The sequence below is a fragment of the Symsagittifera roscoffensis genome, chromosome 2 (genome assembly GCF_963678635.1).
Source record: "Symsagittifera roscoffensis chromosome 2, txSymRosc1.1, whole genome shotgun sequence".
NCBI lineage: Eukaryota > Metazoa > Xenacoelomorpha > Acoela > Convolutidae > Symsagittifera > Symsagittifera roscoffensis.
This window is the reverse complement of record NC_087063.1, coordinates 13,036,313-13,055,947: the sequence shown is the minus strand read 5'-3', so window position 1 is coordinate 13,055,947 and position 19,635 is coordinate 13,036,313. Positions and strand designations below refer to the sequence as shown.

General features: G+C 37.4%; 3 protein-coding genes across 3 annotated transcripts in view; 2 read left to right on the top strand and 1 right to left on the bottom strand.

Moving 5' to 3' along the window:
* Positions 1–19,635, top strand: part of LOC134840763 (glycogen phosphorylase-like) — a 428,033-nt gene that overhangs the window by 118,112 nt on the left and 290,286 nt on the right. The window lies entirely within an intron of this gene.
* Positions 22–19,635, bottom strand: part of LOC134838849 (uncharacterized) — a 50,828-nt gene continuing 31,214 nt past the window's right edge. Inside the window, exons 3-15 of the mRNA XM_063854136.1 lie at positions 10,491–10,648; positions 9,937–10,105; positions 9,413–9,568; positions 8,348–8,517; positions 7,797–7,991; positions 6,070–6,253; positions 5,571–5,747; positions 5,159–5,422; positions 4,430–4,678; positions 2,524–2,734; positions 2,431–2,455; positions 2,080–2,250; positions 22–1,197 (exon numbers count right to left, since the gene is read on the bottom strand). Coding sequence (XP_063710206.1) covers positions 64–1,197; positions 2,080–2,250; positions 2,431–2,455; positions 2,524–2,734; positions 4,430–4,678; positions 5,159–5,422; positions 5,571–5,747; positions 6,070–6,253; positions 7,797–7,991; positions 8,348–8,517; positions 9,413–9,568; positions 9,937–10,105; positions 10,491–10,648 — 3,263 coding nt within the window. The 3' untranslated portion in view covers positions 22–63. The remainder of the gene's footprint in view (positions 1,198–2,079; positions 2,251–2,430; positions 2,456–2,523; positions 2,735–4,429; positions 4,679–5,158; positions 5,423–5,570; positions 5,748–6,069; positions 6,254–7,796; positions 7,992–8,347; positions 8,518–9,412; positions 9,569–9,936; positions 10,106–10,490; positions 10,649–19,635) is intronic.
* LOC134838850 (NEDD8-activating enzyme E1 regulatory subunit-like) lies at positions 13,305–15,118 on the top strand. Its single transcript, XM_063854137.1, has one exon. The coding sequence runs from the start codon at positions 13,310–13,312 to the stop codon at positions 14,993–14,995; it is 1,686 nt and encodes a 561-aa protein (XP_063710207.1). The 5' UTR covers positions 13,305–13,309; the 3' UTR covers positions 14,996–15,118.

Below are 19,635 nucleotides of genomic sequence, written 5' to 3'. Positions count from 1 at the left end.
TCTTCAAAAATAGTAATTTCATTGTCAGAGACCCCAGCTAATCATAAATATCCATCACCATGTTTATGCGTGATTTAGAAACGATTTTTTACCTATAAGAGAGCTTATAATCATGCACAGAATGAAAGCTGGTGATATCATTTTTGCTGTACAAAAGTCACACACAGTGAAAAGTAATCGCTCCTGGCTCCAGGTTTCAACACAGCCCCGTGTTTGACTTTGCTGGACCCGGGGAGAGTAATTGCAAGTGTTGACCTTGAATTCCGAAACAGGATTATCTTTATCAGAAAGAGAGTCCTGCGAATATTCTTCGAATAGTTTGGTTCCATCTCTTGCTGAAATCCGTTTTTCAGTCACAGAGCAAGATTTGCAAAGACGTCCGAAACTATTTCGGACGCTAACCAGTAATAAATTAGTGTTTGCAATTCTTTTGGCGAAATAAGGTTCTACCTCATTGCATGTGCACGTTGAAGTGCAAATAGTCATGTTCTCATTGATTTCTTCAGTTTCGCCGAAAGTATATTTGATCACCGTTTGTTCACATAAAATGACGTTGTTCAATCCTAATTCGAGAGTTTCGACGATTTTCGGATGAAACAACAATTGGATGATATCATAAAATGAACTTCGAATCATTGATAGAGACACCAACTGCATCATGTTGATAATGTTTGCGAAAGCTGACATTGCCACGTGAAATAGATGAGTAATACTTGAGGAATCAGATCTGAATAAAAGCTGATCCACGTCGCAAGTACATGTTTCATGGCTAGTTCGGAATTGTTTGAAAATGCCGTCTCGAACTAGTTGATTCATGAGGCAGGGATCTTTCGAATAGAGACTTATTCCAACTGGAAACATCGTTTGCAAGTCTTCAACTAGTTTGTGGCCTTGAGAGTTGAAAACTATAAATCCCCCGTCGTCTATAAAATAGCACCAAAGAGCGTTGTTTTCTTGGAAACAATCCGGGAACGATTTCTTGAGGTCGGTTTCTATGAGTACTTGGGTCTCTATAAAACCGGCTACTGCAAAAGGAACAAGTGGCGCTTGAGCGTCATTGGTCGTCGAGAGAAGAGGTTGCGTCACCAGAACTGGGAATTGGTATGTCAATGGGTTGATGACCCAGTGTGTGTTTCTGCTGCGGTAGCACGCAGCAGTCACATCTCTCTCGTCGCCGTAATTGAAACCAACTCGGAGCTAAACAAAATTTAAATAAAACAAGGATAGCCGGTTGCTGTGCAAGTAGCACTATGTTCCGACCACATATTTTTTCAAGTTGAGGTCTATTTTTCTACGTCGTTTGATGATACAATTATACAAAATCGTAGAAAATAAGTGAATTAGGCATAAACGAATTCAATGGTCTTCAAAAAATACATCAAAATTTTTCAGTTTTTTGCCAAAGAAAAGTTGAATGAAGCTTCCTTTTAATAAAATCAAGTAGTTTTAGTTTAAATTTCTAATTTTCATAAAAAACAAACGTTACTCGATTGCTTTATTGGGCAATTGGTAACTCATTTTGGGTACTTGAAGTATTTTTACTACTACTACTTGCCGAAAATGGACGAAAAATCATAAGTTTCAAACCAATTTTTCTGGACACTAGGAAACGTTTTTGAAAATTTTTAAATGTCGTTTGAAGTCTAGAAGGGCTTTAGTATGATATATCCTTCGGCCCTGTCCGATGATTATTTGTGGTACCTGATTTTGCGTGGAAAACAAAAAACTAAAACACTCGAATACAAAGTTCCTCCCCATTTTCAATAAATCGGAACAATAACAAGAAATTCATAACATAGCAGCAAGTCATAATGAAATCTAACCTCAATGTGTCCATCTCTGCGAGTGTTTTCAAAAACGAAGCATTAGAGGACTAAAAGTTATTCCAGTGGGTTTGTCAACTACACTTTAGTACTCTTGAATTTTGTCAAAAATTGTTTTTGAAAACCAATCTATGAGAACCCAATCAAGACATGTATATCAAAAAGAACCCTGCAAAAATGTAAAAAGATGACTGGTAATAACACGAGTTACATGAAAAACTGCCTTTCACTGAAACAGTTTTGTACTGTACAGCACCTGTGCTTTCAGTGTTTGGTCAGAAAAGATAGTAGCGGTGTTGATTGATGCCTCGCTGTTCCTAAGAGTCTCCCAGGTACTCTGGAGACCCAGACTAGAACTGTGATCCAAGTGGGTTCTGTAGGCAAACAGACCAGACTGAAATTTGATGAAGGTCGCCTGTGCAGGCTCCTGTTAAAGTACAGTAGGAATACATCGAGTGGCTTATTTTGAAGGAACTATCTTGTAAGCAAAGCCTGAAAATACTGCAACTGATGAAAGTGTCTTGGGAGTACTTCGTTTCATAATTCATTAGGTAGCTCATGGAGCAAATGAACGATTAACTATTTTTTGTTTCTTAAACCAACTTACATTTTTGATCCAGCTTCCTTCCTCTCTGAAATCAATTATATCGTCATGCATGATGGTAGTGTTTTTGTATGCGATGTGAAGTAATCAACTTACGTAATGTACTCGTAAAGAAAATGTAGATCATATATGAGATGCCAGTATCGAGGATTGTTCATGCAGCCTGGGACCAGCGGGAAGTCCGCGTGTTTTAGGACTCCATCGAGGAATTCTTGCATTTCAGCTCCTGTGAAGCGATTGGTTCCGACGTTCAATCCAGGACAGTAGATCTCAGACGCAAATGCCAGTCCCAGAAAGTTGTGAACACCTGAAAAATACTTTTATTTGAACAAAATTGTTTATGGATAATTAAAAGCCGATACATACTTAATTAAGTACGCGTATTTACGTCATTGGCTCATACATACATCAAAAAATTGAAGAAAGAAGTGCGAATGCGCTCTTGAAGACAAAGAAGAATTAAATTCTACGCGATAAAAAAAGATCATAAACCGGCATTATCAAACATCACAGGGAGAGATACGCTACGAGGCTCTTCGGCCTACTTTACAGCTTACCCTAGCCTTGGTATGAATGCAAAATTATAATTAGCAGTATTATCAACGAGTGCCTCAGAAAATGAGACATTAAAGATGACAATTTTCTTTGCACGCACGAGAAATGTGAAATACTGGAGGCTGTAGCAAGTGCTTCCAAGAGGTCATAATCAGGGACGGTAGGTTTTCGCGGCGCTTTTTTTTTGCAATTTTTCCGCGTTTTCGGTTGAAATCTAAATCCGCGTTTTTTACCACGTTTTTCTAGAAAGGTTTCGAACGCGTTTTTCTGTAAAAAGGAAATTCAGCCACTGCTCAGCTGAGTAAATAGTAACACAGCTGTGACTTTGAAGTAAATAAAAGTAACTTCAATGTGACTTGGATAAAATTTTATAGAGTGAAGAGCGGGAAAATATGTACCCTGAGCAGCTTGAAGAACTTGCTTTCCTATACTTCAGATTTAGAAATTTAACTTCAAGTTTTAGAAGTTGCAATTTTTTCGCGTTTTCTACTTAGATCCGCGTTTTTTGCCGCAAATTTGAGTGGTTTTCTCCGCGTTTTTTTGCAAGTAAACCGTGAAAATTTTCCGCGATTCTCTACTGTCCCTGGTCATAATGTTTTTACGCTTGTGATTTGCAAGCGTTATCAAATCGGAATATTGACTTTTATTTTAGGCTAACAATTTGTTTAAGAAAATCATTTTCAGCTGATTGGGTGGCGACTTTATTTCGATCAGTTCGTTTACTTGATTTCTTATTTCCCAAATGTTTCCGGTGTTATTTTTGTGGTTGATGACTGAATAAAAATTCAAATGTTCGAAATCAACTAGTAAAGGACTCTTTCTTTAAAGCTTCTAAAATGATTTTTCAAATTCTTTCTATTTTCGTCTGCAATTGTATTTTCGTCTTCAATCCCCTTTTCTATTTTTTTTTGAATTTTTTTATTACACCTGCGAGAGTGCTTGCACTTTTACTATAATAACGATCTGTATCATAGCATCTGTATTTGGCTCACTGGTAACAACCTTGCTTGAGACGACGAAGGCTAAATGTTTGATTCCAGTCGGGACTTTGCTTATTTTTGTCGTCTTGGTTGCCTCAGAATGGACTGTTTTCTGACAAGCCGAATGATCTTCGTAAAATTTTAATTGGTGCTTGTAATTGATCTAAGTTTTTTGGAATTTTTTTATTTTTGATTTGACGATTCAATTGCACGTAATCATATTTATTCCATTTTGTATCGCTGTGCTTTGCCTCTGCGTAACTCGATGTAACGTTTACGCTTAGGTGTTGTATGGTAATAGTTTCACTATTATTAATTTCAATGTTGTTTGAATAACGAAGTATGTTTGAAGCACCTGAATCATCTTCGTTAAAGCACCCCTACTTGTGGGCAGGGCTGTCAAAAACGTTTAGCAACCAAGGTAACCGCAACTGTGATTTTTTAGGTAGAATCACTCATAGTCTTACTCTCGTTGTAGATCTGGGGATCAAAGTCGAGGTCGAACATCTTCTTGGCATTCGTTTTAATCCTCTCAAACTCAGTAACATCCGTGTCATTGACCTCAGATCCCAGCTGGCCGTCAATTCTCCATCGATCTTGACCTCCTGACCCCACTACTAGTCTCTGCACTAGATTGAAGTCCTGAGTGTTGTTACTCGCTTCTAACTTCTGCCATGTGTATCGCACCTCTTCGATGGCTCGCAAGTATTGCAGACCTGAAGCCAGGGACGGATATAGGATTTTCTCGAGGGGGAGATTTTCAAAAAGATTCTCAAAAGTTGAGGGGGAACAAATTGATATGCCTGGCTCTCCTAAATCCCTATAATTACCCTATTTCTGCGCCGCCGCCAAATTTTTGAAAAAAGCAGCGGTTCAAAAGCCCCGTTTTCGGGAATTTGGAAGGTTTTGACCAAAAAATCTCGTTGTTTCGGTGAGCGTTTCCCACTCAAAATGTGTATAAAATGACCAGACGATGACTTTAAAAAAATTTAAGGGTTGATCGGCCGAACATGGAAGCCGTAAAGTACTACCAAATAGGACCCTGTGGGTGGCCAGTGAACCTAAAGATACAAGCCTTTCAAGGCGAAAAAACTGTGCCTGCGATCTGTTTTGCTACATCAAAGCTATTTTGACCATGCTATTTTCATGTTTCGCATCCTGGCCGATTTAATTTTCAGGAAAAGTCTTTGTCGCACCTGGTAAGTTGTCATAATCCGCATCAATTGTGAGGCTTTGTCCCTCGTCATCGCCCAAAATCACGTTCTGATTTAGAGTGTCGAATTGAGAAGTGTTCTCTGCCAGCTCAGTGCACATCTCAATCAGGCTCACCTGTGAAAGCTCCAGTACTTCGTTGTTGGCCGTGAATATGTCTGCTAATTGTCCAATTGTTAGGTCGAAAACGACCGTTCCTTTGTTGTTCACGAGGAGAATGTTGCCGTTCTCTTGGGACCAAGTTGCCCCTAAACAACACGCATAACTTAAGTTTAGATATTTAATGCTCGAAAAAAGTACCAGTGTTCAAGCTATCCGACCATTAGAATCTTGTTTGCTTTTGCGTTGAAAGTGTTATTAGCTTTTGGTATCTCATGCATGCCTGCTTGTGCTCACCAATATCTTTTAGGATCTTGAGTGGTTCGAAGTCGACCCCTACCACTCCCAGGAACTCGTTATTGTCTGTGTTGCCAAAGGAGCGGTACACTGGGAATGTGACTGAGATCACTGGACTAAAGTCTGACACCCATGGCTGTATATGTAGACTCGACCATGAGGGCAGTCGGAATTGACCTGAAAGAGTTAGGTGAAAATACCACGTATTAAGTGATGCATTTTTGGTGGAGGGCAATTAAGATAAAGCGAATGCCTTTTGTGATATTGTCTGTATTTTAGTATACATGCTTTATCAAATGTAAAGTGGTCTTACAAATAAAAAGATCATCAATTTCAACATTATCTCTAAATATTTTTTAAAGTTTCAATGGAAAAAACAACTTGAATCTACCGTTTAGCGGAAAGTTGGCAGGTAATTAAGAAATTCTCCGAAAAATAAATTCCGCGCAGGTGTTGAAAGATACAAAAAAAAGGATTTTGTAGTATTAAAATGGCAGACCTAGACTAAGTTGCCGAGAGAGGAACATGAGCATCTGTGCGATCGTGTATCGAATGGATGCCTCGTGAGCCACCCGATAGAAGAAGCCGTTGGCCGCACACGCCAGCACAGGCATGTCATCGTTCTTGGTATCGAACACGTCCGGTCCTATCAGGAAGATGATCAGATGCATGTCCGGATTGGCCTGAAGCAGTTAATTGGTTGAGGAAATTTGAGTTCGAAACGCTGCTAACCGAAGTTTTACCTTACGGAACTTTTTTCCAGTGCTTTTAAAACCACAATTTGGAATCTTCGGATCATGGTTTTTCGACTACGTAAGCAAAGTGCAAATTTTTCTGTTGTGTTTACTTTCCAAAAGTTTGCTCGCTTTCCAAAATTGTGCTATGAGGTTCGGATTGCTCCTCTTTTTCGTGATTCAGATGTGTTTTTAATCTGTTTTCCGTGTTCATTTTTCAAGGTCCCGAAAGCTGTTTAAAGAATATCTGATACATAAAGAGGGTAATTTGGATCATTTGGTTTCAAAATTGTATACTTCTCACTTTTACACAAGCCACCTCGCGAACTTAGTGTCTAACGGTCTGTTCACTTTTATTTAAATGCAAGTCTCAAATTCTAGTGATACGTTTGTGCAACGTACGGTTATTATTTTTATTGTTTTTGCAATAACCCCGGTTTTATTAAAGCGCATTTTTTCTATCTGAAAAATAAATTATCCGTGAAAGTTTAATCCACTTAGCGGCCATGGCAAAGGTCTTCTCGGTGTCCAGTAAGGAGGGAGGCAGTGTGCGCATATTATTTTAAGTCCACTGCATTTTAACGTTTTTGAGCGTCATTGAAAGTAGTGTACACACGTATATCGGTCGGGTTATTTTTATTTAATTTTAAATTTAAAAGAGCGAAGTGATTTTCAAGAGTCGATGAAGTAGAATTTTTTTTCAGGAAAAATCACAGAATTTGTGGTCGGTAAAATTTACTTTTTGCTTGTTTGACATTGATTTCTTTTTAAAAGGAAGTCAAACTCCACTATCGAACAGCAAAAGTGTCAAGATCACGAAAAGCTTGATAGACTTCGAGTTTCGAAAGTGGAATTTAGTTTTCAGGTTTCCCAGAGAAATAAAAATTTTACTTACTGATCCATTTTTTGTTCCGATCATTGAATTGTATTCTTCTGTTTTAGTTTTTTCGATTAATTTTTGTTTTCCACGCAAAATCAGGTACCAAAAAAATAATCGGACAGGATCGAGTGATATATCATATTAAAGCCTGACGTGAAATTTTTGTTGAAGTAGTTTTTTTTACTTTTTTCCAGTATTTTTTTCTGCTGTAATGGTCAAATTTTTTTGTTTTATGGTTTTTTGTAATGCAATGTTTTAATTGTACAGCAAGTGTTGCAAAGCTCCGTTTGGCCCCTGTGAATATCTATTTAAATTCATTTGCTGAATGGAAGGCAAATTATGCTCAATGATTACGAAAGCAGAAATGGCGCGAAAAAACGTGAGGAACTTTCAGTTTTGAAGGAGAAACCAAGTGTCTGTTTTCAATTTTTGTTGAAGGTTATATCTAATTGGTTAATCTCCCGTCGCCTATAATAATCAAAATAATATTATTATTTTTTTCAATATTGCTGATTTTTTTATTGCTTAGATTACTGTCGTTGGAACACTCTTCGCATCTGTGTAAAAGATGTATATGTTCAGTTAGGAATTTATAAATTGAACTTAATTAACCTTCATGAGTGTAGTGAGACTGCCACCGGCTTCAGTGGCCGCCCCTTTGCCCCCATCCGAGATGAGGATGACCAGTTTAGTGCAGTATTCAATGTCCCCCACCTGGTCGAAAATCTTGCCTGCCTCGTCGAAGGAGATGGAGAAGTCGGCAGTTGCGTTGAAGTTGACGTGCCGGTACACTGCATTCTTGAACGCCTGGAAATTGAATCTATGTAAGCATTTTTCAGTTATAGTAATGGAAGGTTTGTGACTTTTCTACGCAAAGGCACTGTAGAATTTTCTACACGAAGACTTATTAGAATTTTTGAGTTAAATTAAGTAGTGATATGAGTTCGAAGTTTCAGGTTTATAACAATAGTTCGAAAAAGCATTCGTATTGTTATAGATTAGGCCGAGATTCTGGGGTCATTTAGTTCGTTGGAATCCGGCCTGTGAGCAATCCTAATTTGTATCACTAGAAAGATTTGAATTTGAGTTGCGGTGTCGCAAAACATCGACGACCTCAGTACCGTCAAGTTGTTTATCTAGTGTTTCCGAAGACTGAAACTTGCCTGTTTGAATTTGTATGTGGCGGGGACGAACCATGTCTGCTGCTGATCAGTGGCAGACTCACTTCCTCCTTCCCCACAGTGCTGGTTGAGTTCCTCTGCAATGGGTAACAGGTACACGTGGTCGTCCTTGAAGAAGAACACCGACACCATGTCACTGTCAGTAAGTAGATCTAGCACATGAAGTTATAGGAAAAATGTGTCGAAACGAAGGTGGAATTGTAACAACCACTCAACTGGTATTTCGAAGCCGTTGAACTAACTTTTGCGGAGTGTTCTAGTGGTTAAGATACCGAATCTAATTGAGGCATTAAATAGTCTTATTCTTAAGTTAAACCGTGAAAAGTTTGAATTACTAGTAAAACTAGGTTTCGAAGTTTCTTTTAGCGCCTTCTTCTTTTAAAATCAAAAAATTTTGCTGCAAGAAATAATAGAAACAAAAATTTTTTTTTGGTTTTTCTATTCTTTTTTTTTAAGGAAATTTGTTGTCGAATAATCAAATTTAGTATTACCATCGAGTATGCTTAAGTTATACGATGTAATAATCATCAAAAAGGGTCGAGTGTTATATCATATTAAAGCCCTTTGAGTTGTTATTCGAGTGACTGAAAAATTTTCAAAGAATTTTCCGGGTCGAGAAAAATCTATCTGAAATTTCGGGCGATCGAGTAGGCATATTAAAGAAGGATAAGCTGTGAAAATTTTATTCAGTACTTTAAATCTTAAATTTAATCTAGTAAAATTAGTTTTCGAAGAAACTTTGAGAGCCATCTTGGGAATAAAAAACTTCCAAAATTCGAAAAAAATATATAAATTTTATATTGCCTTTTGTTTTTCTGGTCTTTTTCCGAAGAAAATTGTCCTCCAATATGTCTAATTTTTGTAACTATCGAATATGCTTAAGTCTGAGGCTTTTCGTATAGACCCTTTCATCACACCACAAAAAAAACGATACTAATATGAAAAAAAAAAACGATTTGAAGTTTTAAAAATATGGTAGGAACATTCAGTGTATTTGCGCAGCAATGGGCTATCCTACCCTTGCTGTGATTTTGTTAAATGTTTTACCCATGATCGTATCAAGTGTGTTCTGCATGAGGCTAGTGACGTCGCCATTGACACTGCCACTGGAATCGAGTGCTATCACCACCAGTTTGGGTAAAGTGGCACTCTGCGTGTAGTAGGGCTGCATCCTCTGGTCGTACGGAAGATTCATCGAAAAATCTGCAATGAAAGGAAAACATAAGTTGCAGCAATCAAAAACGCATTAACATTCTAATAGAGAGTGTTCGGGTATAACAGCGTTTAAATTCGTTGAGGTTATGAACAACTGTCGCTATGCTTGAAAGATTTCCTTTAAAGCTTTGAAGTTCGCTACTGGAAAAAGCTTCTTTCTGACTGAGCTATAAAAAAACAATACTTGGACAAATATTACCCGGCTAATTGCAAGTACTTTGTTTCTCAGAACAATTTTATTTCGTTCTTCTACTCTTTATTTTTGTCTGGTCAAATTCAGTTTTGTTTTTGAGATGTTAATATTTTTGCTCGCGAGCAAAACAACTACATCGAAAATTGAGAATAATGCGAGTTACTTGTGGCTGGGAACAGTCTGAGCACTCCTGTTGCAGCACCCAAGTACTGGTGGCCTATTTTTGTGAAACTGTCTCTGTTCTGCTCAAACACGGATTGCAGTGCCTCCGTCCACAGGATATCCATCTTAGTCTCCTGACTGCAGTCATAGATATAAACTGGCGTCACCACCTGTCCAATGAAACCAATCGGGATTGTCAGAGAGAGGAGAAAATGAAAACTCGAGCAAAATATGATAATAACCCACTATTTCCTTCAACGTATCAAAATTTTATTTTGCACTAGTTGCTAATTTTTGTTAACATGCCAAAATTGTTGAGAGGCTTAATAGAGTTTCTAAAATAACGTAACTTGAGAAATTTTCCATTTCACCTCATAAAATTTTTGACAATATTTCTCGAAGTTTTTTTGTATAAAAGTTCCGTCGATGAAAATAAAGCGGGATCTTCTCAGCCATCAGCGCGCAAATTTGATCAAATTCAATCAAGCAGTAGTTTTTTTCGGAAAAGTCTATTTGCTGACTACGCAACCCCTCCGACAAGTTATACTTGTTGACCTGTGACAGTTGGGTGTTGATTGTGTTGGAGGTCGTGTATCTCTGCTCTGTGTCCTCGTCCACTACCTCGAAGGGGACCCCTCCATCTCTACTTACAAAGAGAGTGCGTGTGTACTCATCCAGCAATTCTGTCTCATTTATCATATTGCAGTCGGCGTCTGAAACGAAGAAAGTGCTCTTCATCTAAGTGCTTTGACATAGTTTTAGTCATTTGTACTTTTGTATTTATAGTCATTTGTACTTTAGAACAAAAGTTTAAAATAAGCACAAATTATGAAACGATTTTTCAACTAATTTTTTATACAGGCTGATGTATTTTGCTAATTATAGAGTTCCTGTGCTGTTTTCAAAATGTGTCGAGTAACTAACACCGGTTTGAATTTTTAATTTTTAGTCTAAGTTCGAGCAAATAGAGCGAGCGAGCAGGCTTATAGTCGGCGATAGTCTTTTATTTAAGCCATGAAAGATGATAACTGGTAGTGGGAAGCTCTCCTGCATAAGTGGCCTCTCACAAAAAATTTTACACAAAAAGTAATCGCCCTCGCAACAGCCAAATTTTTGTTTTTTTTGGTGTTTTTTTTTATTTACTTTTTGAATATTCTTGGAAACTACCCTATCATATCTAAGATTTTGGGTTCAATTCAAAGTGCGGGTTGTTTAGAGCTCATTTGTTTATGCGATTACGCCCAAATTTTTTTGACACGAAAAATAATGGCCATCGGAACAATTTTGATTTTTTAACCGTTTTTTTTTTGAAGTTTTTGACTTTTCTCGAGAACTACCCTTACAAATCTGAAATTTTGGGTTCAATCGAAATTACAGGTTGCGTTAATTCTTTCTGCATAAGTGGTTATGCCGTAATTCTCTACAGAAAAAGCTTTGATTTTCTTTGATTCTCGGAAATGTCAAATTTTTGAATTGTTGATTGACAGTTTTTGGACTTTTCTCACTATCCTGTCAAATCTGATATCATAGGTTCAATCGAAACAACAGGTTGTTGAAAGCTTATCTTTATAATTTGATATGACCAGATTGTTGAAAAAAAGAAGTATGACCTCCAAAAAAAGACAAAGTTTTGAAGCTTTGACAGTTTTTTGGAAGCTTTTTGAATTTACACGAAAACTACCGTGTCAATTCTCAGATTGTGGCCAGTTGAGAAACCCGGTTTTGGGAATTTTCTCTGCTTAAGCAATCTCAATCTGCTTTTGCTGAAAAATTTAAAGATTTTGGAATGTCTTCTGACCGTTTATTAGAATTTTGACGTTTTTTGGAAACTTTTGGAAATTTTCTGAAAATGGACACAATGAATTCCGAGAATTGTGCCTGCAGAAGCGGCGACTGCTTAGTTTTTTTGCTAGAAAAATATTGTTTTTTGGAATAATGTAGTATCTCAAAATTGTTTACTAAGGTATTGGGCAAATCCAATTTTTGAAATCACACTTTTCGTGCCGCACCAGTATAGCAAAGTCCTTCAATATGAAACACGTACCTCCAGTTTTAGCTGTCCCCAGTTGTTTTTCATGTAGACAATCGAAAACTTTGGTTCACCAAAAATTTTTTTTGACTTATGTTTTTTTAACGTTTGTGTTGTATCGCAAAGCTGTCCTTTCACCCCCACCTATAATTTGTAAGTGCTAATATTCAAGTGGGTGGGGTCTATGAAGAAGTCGATTTATGTTGCGGGGGGGGGGGGGTGAAAGGCCCGACAACAATTAAGTAATGCAGAGTAGAAGGTCAAATGGCGCTTTCAAAATGGTGGGAATAGAACAGTAAAATACAAAAATAAATATTTTTTCCCGAACAAATTCGAAAATTTGCTGAAAAAAGTCAAATTTTGCTGTTCCGGTTTTGGAGTTTATTGTCGTTTACATTACTGCTTCTTGGATGTTTTTTCTTTCCTGTTTTACCCTAGCGACAAGCAAGATTATTGCAATCGGGTACTAGACTTTTCCCCGTAAATAACTTTAGGCACAGGACTCATCATTTTATCTCTTGGACTCCTTAATCATCTGACATGTTCAATTTCTTGATAGTTCAAAAAAACTACTATAATTCGAGTAGTAATTAAATAAAGCCCGTTTCATGTTGTAATTATTTTTTCTAAAAAATTCTCAATTTTTTTTCGTGTTCGTGGTTTTCACCTCAGTTTCTGTCGGCTCGTTTTCCGTTTTTTTAAACGCCATTTTTTTTATCTGATAGGATTTTTTGGCTTACTTTCTGAGCATTTGTTTTGATCCAATTTAAACAGTTTTTTTCACTGTAACTGAAAGTTCAGTAATTTGTAAATTTACCATGTCTGATTATGGGTTTTTTTTTCGTTTCTTTTTTAAATATTCAAACAGCTTCAGTTTATTTGTATCGACTCAGTCAACTTGTATTGCATAATTTCGAGGTAAAATATATTCGCATGCGAGTATGTGTTTCAGATTGGTTGGGTCCTTAAAAGTTTGAAAACTTCATGAAAATTTTTATGACAGTTTTGTTTTCGTCTCAAACAGGTTTTGGCCCGGAATTTGTTGCCGCTCGGTAGTTAATTTTCAATTCTTTTTCAGGCTGTTTATGAACTTCTTTTTATGCATCCATAAAATTTTTGTAGCTGTATCTTTTTTAAATTTTCAAGGAATTTTTTCAACTTCGTTTTTCAGATTTTTTGCATCGGAAGTGTTAAGAAGCTCCGCTTCGCCTCTGTGTAAAAGTTACTTTTTGCGATCGGCGGTTTTTATCTGAATGTTATATTTTTTCAATGAAACTTTTTCAAAGGAATTTTCATGAAAAACTAAGATTAAAACTGATGCTTCTGATTGTTTTCAGGTTTCGTTATGACTGATATCACGAGCGACGAAACAGTTACTCCAGTTGTGAATGCTGCCAAGTACGACAGACAGCTGCGACTGTGGGGAGATCAAGGGCAAAAGTGCCTGGAAAAGGCGCAGGTGTGTCTAATCAACGCCACTACAGTAGGAACTGAAACCCTGAAGAACCTCATTTTGCCCGGAATCGGATCTTTTACCGTAATAGACAGCAACCTCGTCACAGCGAGAGACCTCGGTAACAACTTTTTCGTTACACGAGATGATGTCGGAAAACCGAGAGCCTCTGTAGTGTGCGAGAACCTCCAGGAACTGAACCCGGACGTTCGAGGAATCGCCATTGAGGAATCCTTGGATTGCATTCTGGAGAAAACTTCCGATTTTTTCATAGATTATTCAATCGTTTTAGCGTGTTTGCCATTAAGTGAGTCTGCTTTGAAGCGACTAGCTGAGTCTTTATGGCATCGCAACATACCTTTGATTATTCCTCGAGTCTGTGGTTTTTGGGCGTGTATAAGAATGGTTTTCAAGTCGCATTACGTCATCGAGGCACACCCAGAGGCAGTTATCCACGATTTGAGATTGGATAAACTTGATCACATTCCAGGCTTAAGAGAGTTTGCTGATTCGCAAGATCTTGATACGATGAGGCGTGAAAAACATTCACATACGCCATATTTGATTCTTTTGATTAAGTTCCTGGACCAGTGGTATATTAACGAAGGTTGCACTGAAATGCCATTGAAGTATAAAGATAAAAAGCGGTTCCAGGAACTGCTGGCTGCAGGAGTGAAAACCAAAGATGCAGATTCTGAAGGCCCGGAGGATGAAGAAAATTTCAACGAGGCATCAAAAGCTGTGAATACTGCATTCATAAGAACTACAGTTCCTCAAAATGTACAAAATTTATTCGAACATGAAGCTTGTCTCAACATTTCAGCCGAAAGTCCAGACTTCTGGATCATAGTGCGAGCTATCAAGCAGTATGTTGTATCAGAAGAGGGTAAAGGTTGTCTACCATTGAGTGGAACTATTCCAGACATGACTTCTGATTCAGAAAGATACATCAAACTGCAGTCTCTGTATCAAGAGGCGGCTAAAACAGCATCGACACATGTTGCCAAACACGTCGGTGAAATTCTGCGCAGTATTGGACGGAGTCAGGACTCAATAAGCTTCGCAGAAATTCGAAGGTATTGCAAGAATGCGCCCGGTTTAGAGATGATAAATACCAGTTCGCTTAAGGTCGAGTTCGAAAACGCCGATGTCCAGTGCAATGTCGCGAATAGATTGCTCAAATTTTTGCCAATGGCCGGTGAAAATGATCCGACAAATTTGTTCAACATTTACTTACTTTTCCTTGCCTCAGATGAGTTTTACTCGCTAAATCAAAGGTACCCGGGGGATTGTGACAGCAAAAACTGTGAATCCGATGTTCTACAACTCAAACAATGCATATCAAATGTGGTCAGCAGGCTAAACGGATCCAGCTCTCCCAGTCATTTTTCAATGCCAAATGATTTAGTTACGGAAATGGTTCGATTTGGAGGTGCTTCTCTGCATGTTACGGGTTCGTACTTGGGAGGTGTTGCATCTCAAGAAGTGATCAAACTTTTGACTAGTCAATATGTACCATTCGCAGACCTATATGTGTGGGATGGAATTTCATGTACTTCAGAGAGTTTCAAGTTCTAATCTTCATTTTCAGAACTCATCATGTTTCTCATTTAGACCTGACTGTTAACAAGGAAAAACGTTATATTTATCTTGTTTTGTTTTCATGCCTCCACAATCCTTAGAAATTTAATCAAAAACTTGTTTTTGACTCCAAATAGAAGATTGTTCAAAAGGTTTCAAAATCACAGGGAAACAATCGGAAGACCAGGAGCGGATTAAGAGAGCGGACGCCCCCTTCCCCCCTTTGAGGGATTCGATCAACTCACCAACTAAAGGGTCCCCAATTTGGTAGTATTTTATGACATCCATTTTCGGCCTTCAAGATGATTGTTTTTTATGAAGTGTGCAAAACAATAGATCAAGAACAATTTCAGTGATCAGACTCAACTCCAAATACAGTTTGTCCAACTTTCTGCCGTGTCCATTAGAGCATGATTGTTTGTATTAGCATTAAAGCATTGGAGCATGACTGTTTGTAAATTTATTTTCAGGATTTTGATGTAGAATCAATTCTGATTTCTTCCGACTGAAATGACGGATTCAAGTGACAAAGAAAAGGATGGTTACAAGTCGAGAATTTTCTATGGTGCTCTTTTGGCTCTTTCCTTCTTCGCTGCTCATTTTGCTGGCGCCTTGTATATCTGCCTTTACCTCATTTTCATGATTTTATGTATGATGGGAGAAATTGGGCAGTTCGTTTCAGACGAAGTTTCAAAGTTTCTTCGCAAGTCGCAACATTATCGAAGTAAAGCATATACTAATGGGAGAGCTCGCGAAAAAACTCCTTCGGAACTGAAATCACCGGATATTTCAGCGGAACTCGAATCGTTCGAAGATAAAGATGTTTCAAGAGTGGCGAAGACACTAAAAGTTCAGTTAATGTTCCTAGTGTTGCTTGCTGTGTTTTGGTATTACTGCAGAGCTCTTGCGAGTTATAGTGACTTCCCAATAGAAGTCTTCCGAAACTCGACAAAAATTGGGCTTCCTCAAATACAGTTAAAATTTGAACCAGACATCATTTTTATTCTTCAATTCATAGTTAGAAATTATAATCTTTGTACATCGATTTTGTACAGTGTCTACGTCGTACATTTGATTATCTTCTGCTCGAGACATTTTAGCAGGGATATTTTAGTAGGAGAAATTGTTGCTGCGGCAAGTCATCATATGGCAATTTTTCTCGCCATGTTTCCATGCTTTAGAGGCGCCGATGTTAACATGGACTTTGGTGTTTTCTGGGGCTTCATATCGTTGAGCGGCGTGATCATCAATGATATAGCCGCTTATGTGATCGGCAAAACTCGTGGCAAACGCCTTTTGACTTTTTTGTCTCCGAAGAAAACGGTCGAGGGCTTTATTGGTGCTTTCTTTGTTACAATCATCTTCGCTTTGTCTGCTACTTACATGATCACAAACTATGCCCCGCAGTGGTTAGAACTTCCCCTGTTTTTCCAGGGACCTAAATTTCTCCAATCGAAAGAACAACTTGCCTCAACTTCTTGTCTTACTTCAAGCGAGTCACATTGTCATGTTTCTTCAGCATACGCCGAGTTTAGTTCGGTTCCATCGAACGGCTTTGAGGATTCATGTCCGACGTTCATCCGTGATGCGGTTCCATCGGGACTAGGATGTATATACCTGCATGTGATAGTGTTAGCCTTATTTGCATCATTGGTGGCGCCTTTTGGGGGACTCCTGGCAAGTGGAATCAAACGATCTCTGAACAGAAAGGACTTCGGAACTGCTTTAGGTTCTCACGGGGGATTCACTGACAGATTCGACTGCAAGGGACTCCAGTCAGTACTTGCATATGCTTACTTGTCAACAGTACTCAATGAAAATATCATCAAAAACTTGCAAGATACAAACTGAAACTCTGTTTAAAACAGGCACGCTGTTAATTATATGTAAAAACTCTACATGTTATAAAGTCATATCCTCGGGAGTTATTACTAATAGTAAACACGATGATTAATTCTAGGCGTCAATTTGATTGAAAAACAACTTGAAACGAAGGTTGAAAAACAAGTTTTAATTTTTTCTCGAAACTTATTGTTGAGGTAGTTTCGTAATAGCTTATCAGAAATCGTTTGTGTCAATCAGAAATATCATTGAACTTAGATATGTCATATCTACTGTATCTCAAAAAAGACTGCATTTAGTCTTATTTTTTTCCAAAGTTTTGGCATTAAAATGAATTTTCAGACTGTTGCTAATTCAAAAAGTTTTTAGTCCTGAGCATGCATGTTTGCCAAAGAGTATGACAAGAGGCGGTTTATTAGGTTTCACTTGCTAAGTGCGATTGAGCTGCTATTCTGCATAGTATTTACCAATTAATAAATAGTTTAATCCAAATTATTCTGATTAATCTCGTTCTATTCGTTCATTGGGTCGTTTCTGATTTCTGTAAGTTTAAAAATCTTTGCTGCAATATGATTGTAACGTTGACCTTGATTATGTTGATTTCGTAGAAGTCAAAAACTTCAGTTGCTATCATCTGTTGAAACCGAGGTTTCTTTGACTTCTGATTGATTCGATACTAGAATTGTACATTTAAACTGTAAATGCAATATTAAGTTTGTTAAAGCTTCATTTGTAAAATAAGAAATATAGTCTTGCGAAAATGTTTGCTTAAAAATGGTACAAAAATAAGTGCGACAAACGGTATGAACTTCTAATGGCAATTTAGGGCAACCATTTATCTTACTACGCTAGAGCATTCCGCTATTCTTAGCGCAGCTTAGAACATTCTGACAACATCGTTTCATCTGGTTTTGTAAGCTTGCGTTATGAAATCGAAACAGAATTTTTGCCGGTAAACGATTTTTCTACCAGAATCACTGAATCTTTTTATTGACTCTTGTTGGAGATTTTATCAAACAGAGATAAATCCAGTTTCTAAATGTACCAACTCCGTATCCGCAAAATGTTTGTTTTCGTTAGTTCAACTTGAATATTTTCAGCTTGGGCCGAAGTTATATCAACTTAGTCGCCTCATAATGCGTCGTTTGAAGGATGACTGGTTCTTTTGGTTTTCCCCCTGGTGCAATGTTTACTTGTAAATGTGTTGCATTTTTATGAAATGTGCTTAGATCGGATAAGAGAAATTAGTTAATTCTTTCTTTATTTTTTCTATGTTTGTATATCTGATTCAGGGGGAATTAGAAACTTAGATTCTCAATTTTATGCCCACAATTTTTCCGGCTCACTGGTGTCTGCCCAAGTATTTTCGGCTTAGTTACTGCTTCGTTAAGTTTATTTCAACACTAGTTGAATGCTAGCGAATGTCTGTTAGCTTGCCATGATATGTATTATAAGTTCTAAAAACTGGAAGTAAATGGATAGATAATTGAAATGGTTTTATTGACGCTGTTCTCAAATATATTTTTCCAATGTTTTTTTTTTCGTTTTTTATTCAGTTGGCTTAGTTTTCGTTCTTTGCTTTCATCAAATTCGTTCTTAGTTTTCGTCAATTACTCAATGTAAACTTATTCGAATGTTGTGATCGAAACTGTATACATTCTGATAGTTAATGAAAACTGTTTTTTGCCCTCGCTTCAATTGCAACCCGTTTTTTTGAAAAAAGCTTGAAAAAGGGATTTTTCCCCTTTTCTGTCGTTTTTGTGCGCGTGAAGATAGGAAATGAGTTTGGAACATGAGTAATGGAGTTATGGCCTCAATTGACTACATTTATTGGTTCAAAATGAGTTACAAAATGAGAGATATCGTTTTTTTGTAGTTTTTGATCGCTCTAAATAAGACTAAAAAGCCACATTTTTAAACTTTTTTCTTGTCACCGAGGTTTCTCTGATTTCTTGATAACTTCATTTTTATATCTCATTGTAGGCACCTTATGCTGCTCTATTTTACAGTCGTGATCTTAATGGCGCTGCTGGCTTTGTGTCAACCTTTTCTTTACAGAACTAAAAATTTGTTCGTTGTTTTAGAAAAATTTGACCTTGTTTTTTTTCAATTTCTATATTAGTTATTATCTCTTGTTTCTGCTAGCGTTTCTTCAAAACTTCTGACTTTTTCCTCGACTCAATTTAATTAATTCATTAGAACTCAATTTCACTCAAAATGGTTTTTATACATTTCATCCGTTTATATTTTTACAACATCATTCCGTAGTATGCAATTCTGTGGTAGATATATCACAGTTCTGTGATTGGTTTGATGTTAGCCAGTAATATAAAACTTGAGGAGCTGGTGGCCTGATGGATAAGAACAGTCTTGGAACGACCAGATCTCGGTTGCTTATCCTGACGTTTGCTCAACTTTTATCGCGCTCTTAGCACTTTTTTCGATTAATTTTTGTCATCGGTTTGTCTTGAGGCCGATTTTAGTAGACGACACAAATGCCTGAAGAGAATTTATTTGATTCGAGTGCAGTAGGTTAGGGCTCATGAAACCGACGTGTTGTATAATATTTGATTGAGCGAGATAACAAGAGAAATCATTTTTCAAATCACCTGAAAAGAAGTTTCAAAATGTTTGACGTTCTCGTACGCAAAAGAAATTTTTTCTCTTCAGTTGAAAACCTCCTTTGTAGTTTCGTTACCTTCGTCAATCTGCTAAATTTTGTATCCAACAAAGGGGGCGTAAATTTTGTTTTTTGATTTGTACAATGAGCAGTAAATTGTCGAAAATCTTTCGAT

Coding starts and splice junctions, on each gene's coding strand:
- LOC134838850 (XM_063854137.1), top strand. CDS start 13,310: ATGACTGATATCACGAGCGACGAAACAGTTACTCCAGTTGTGAATGCT.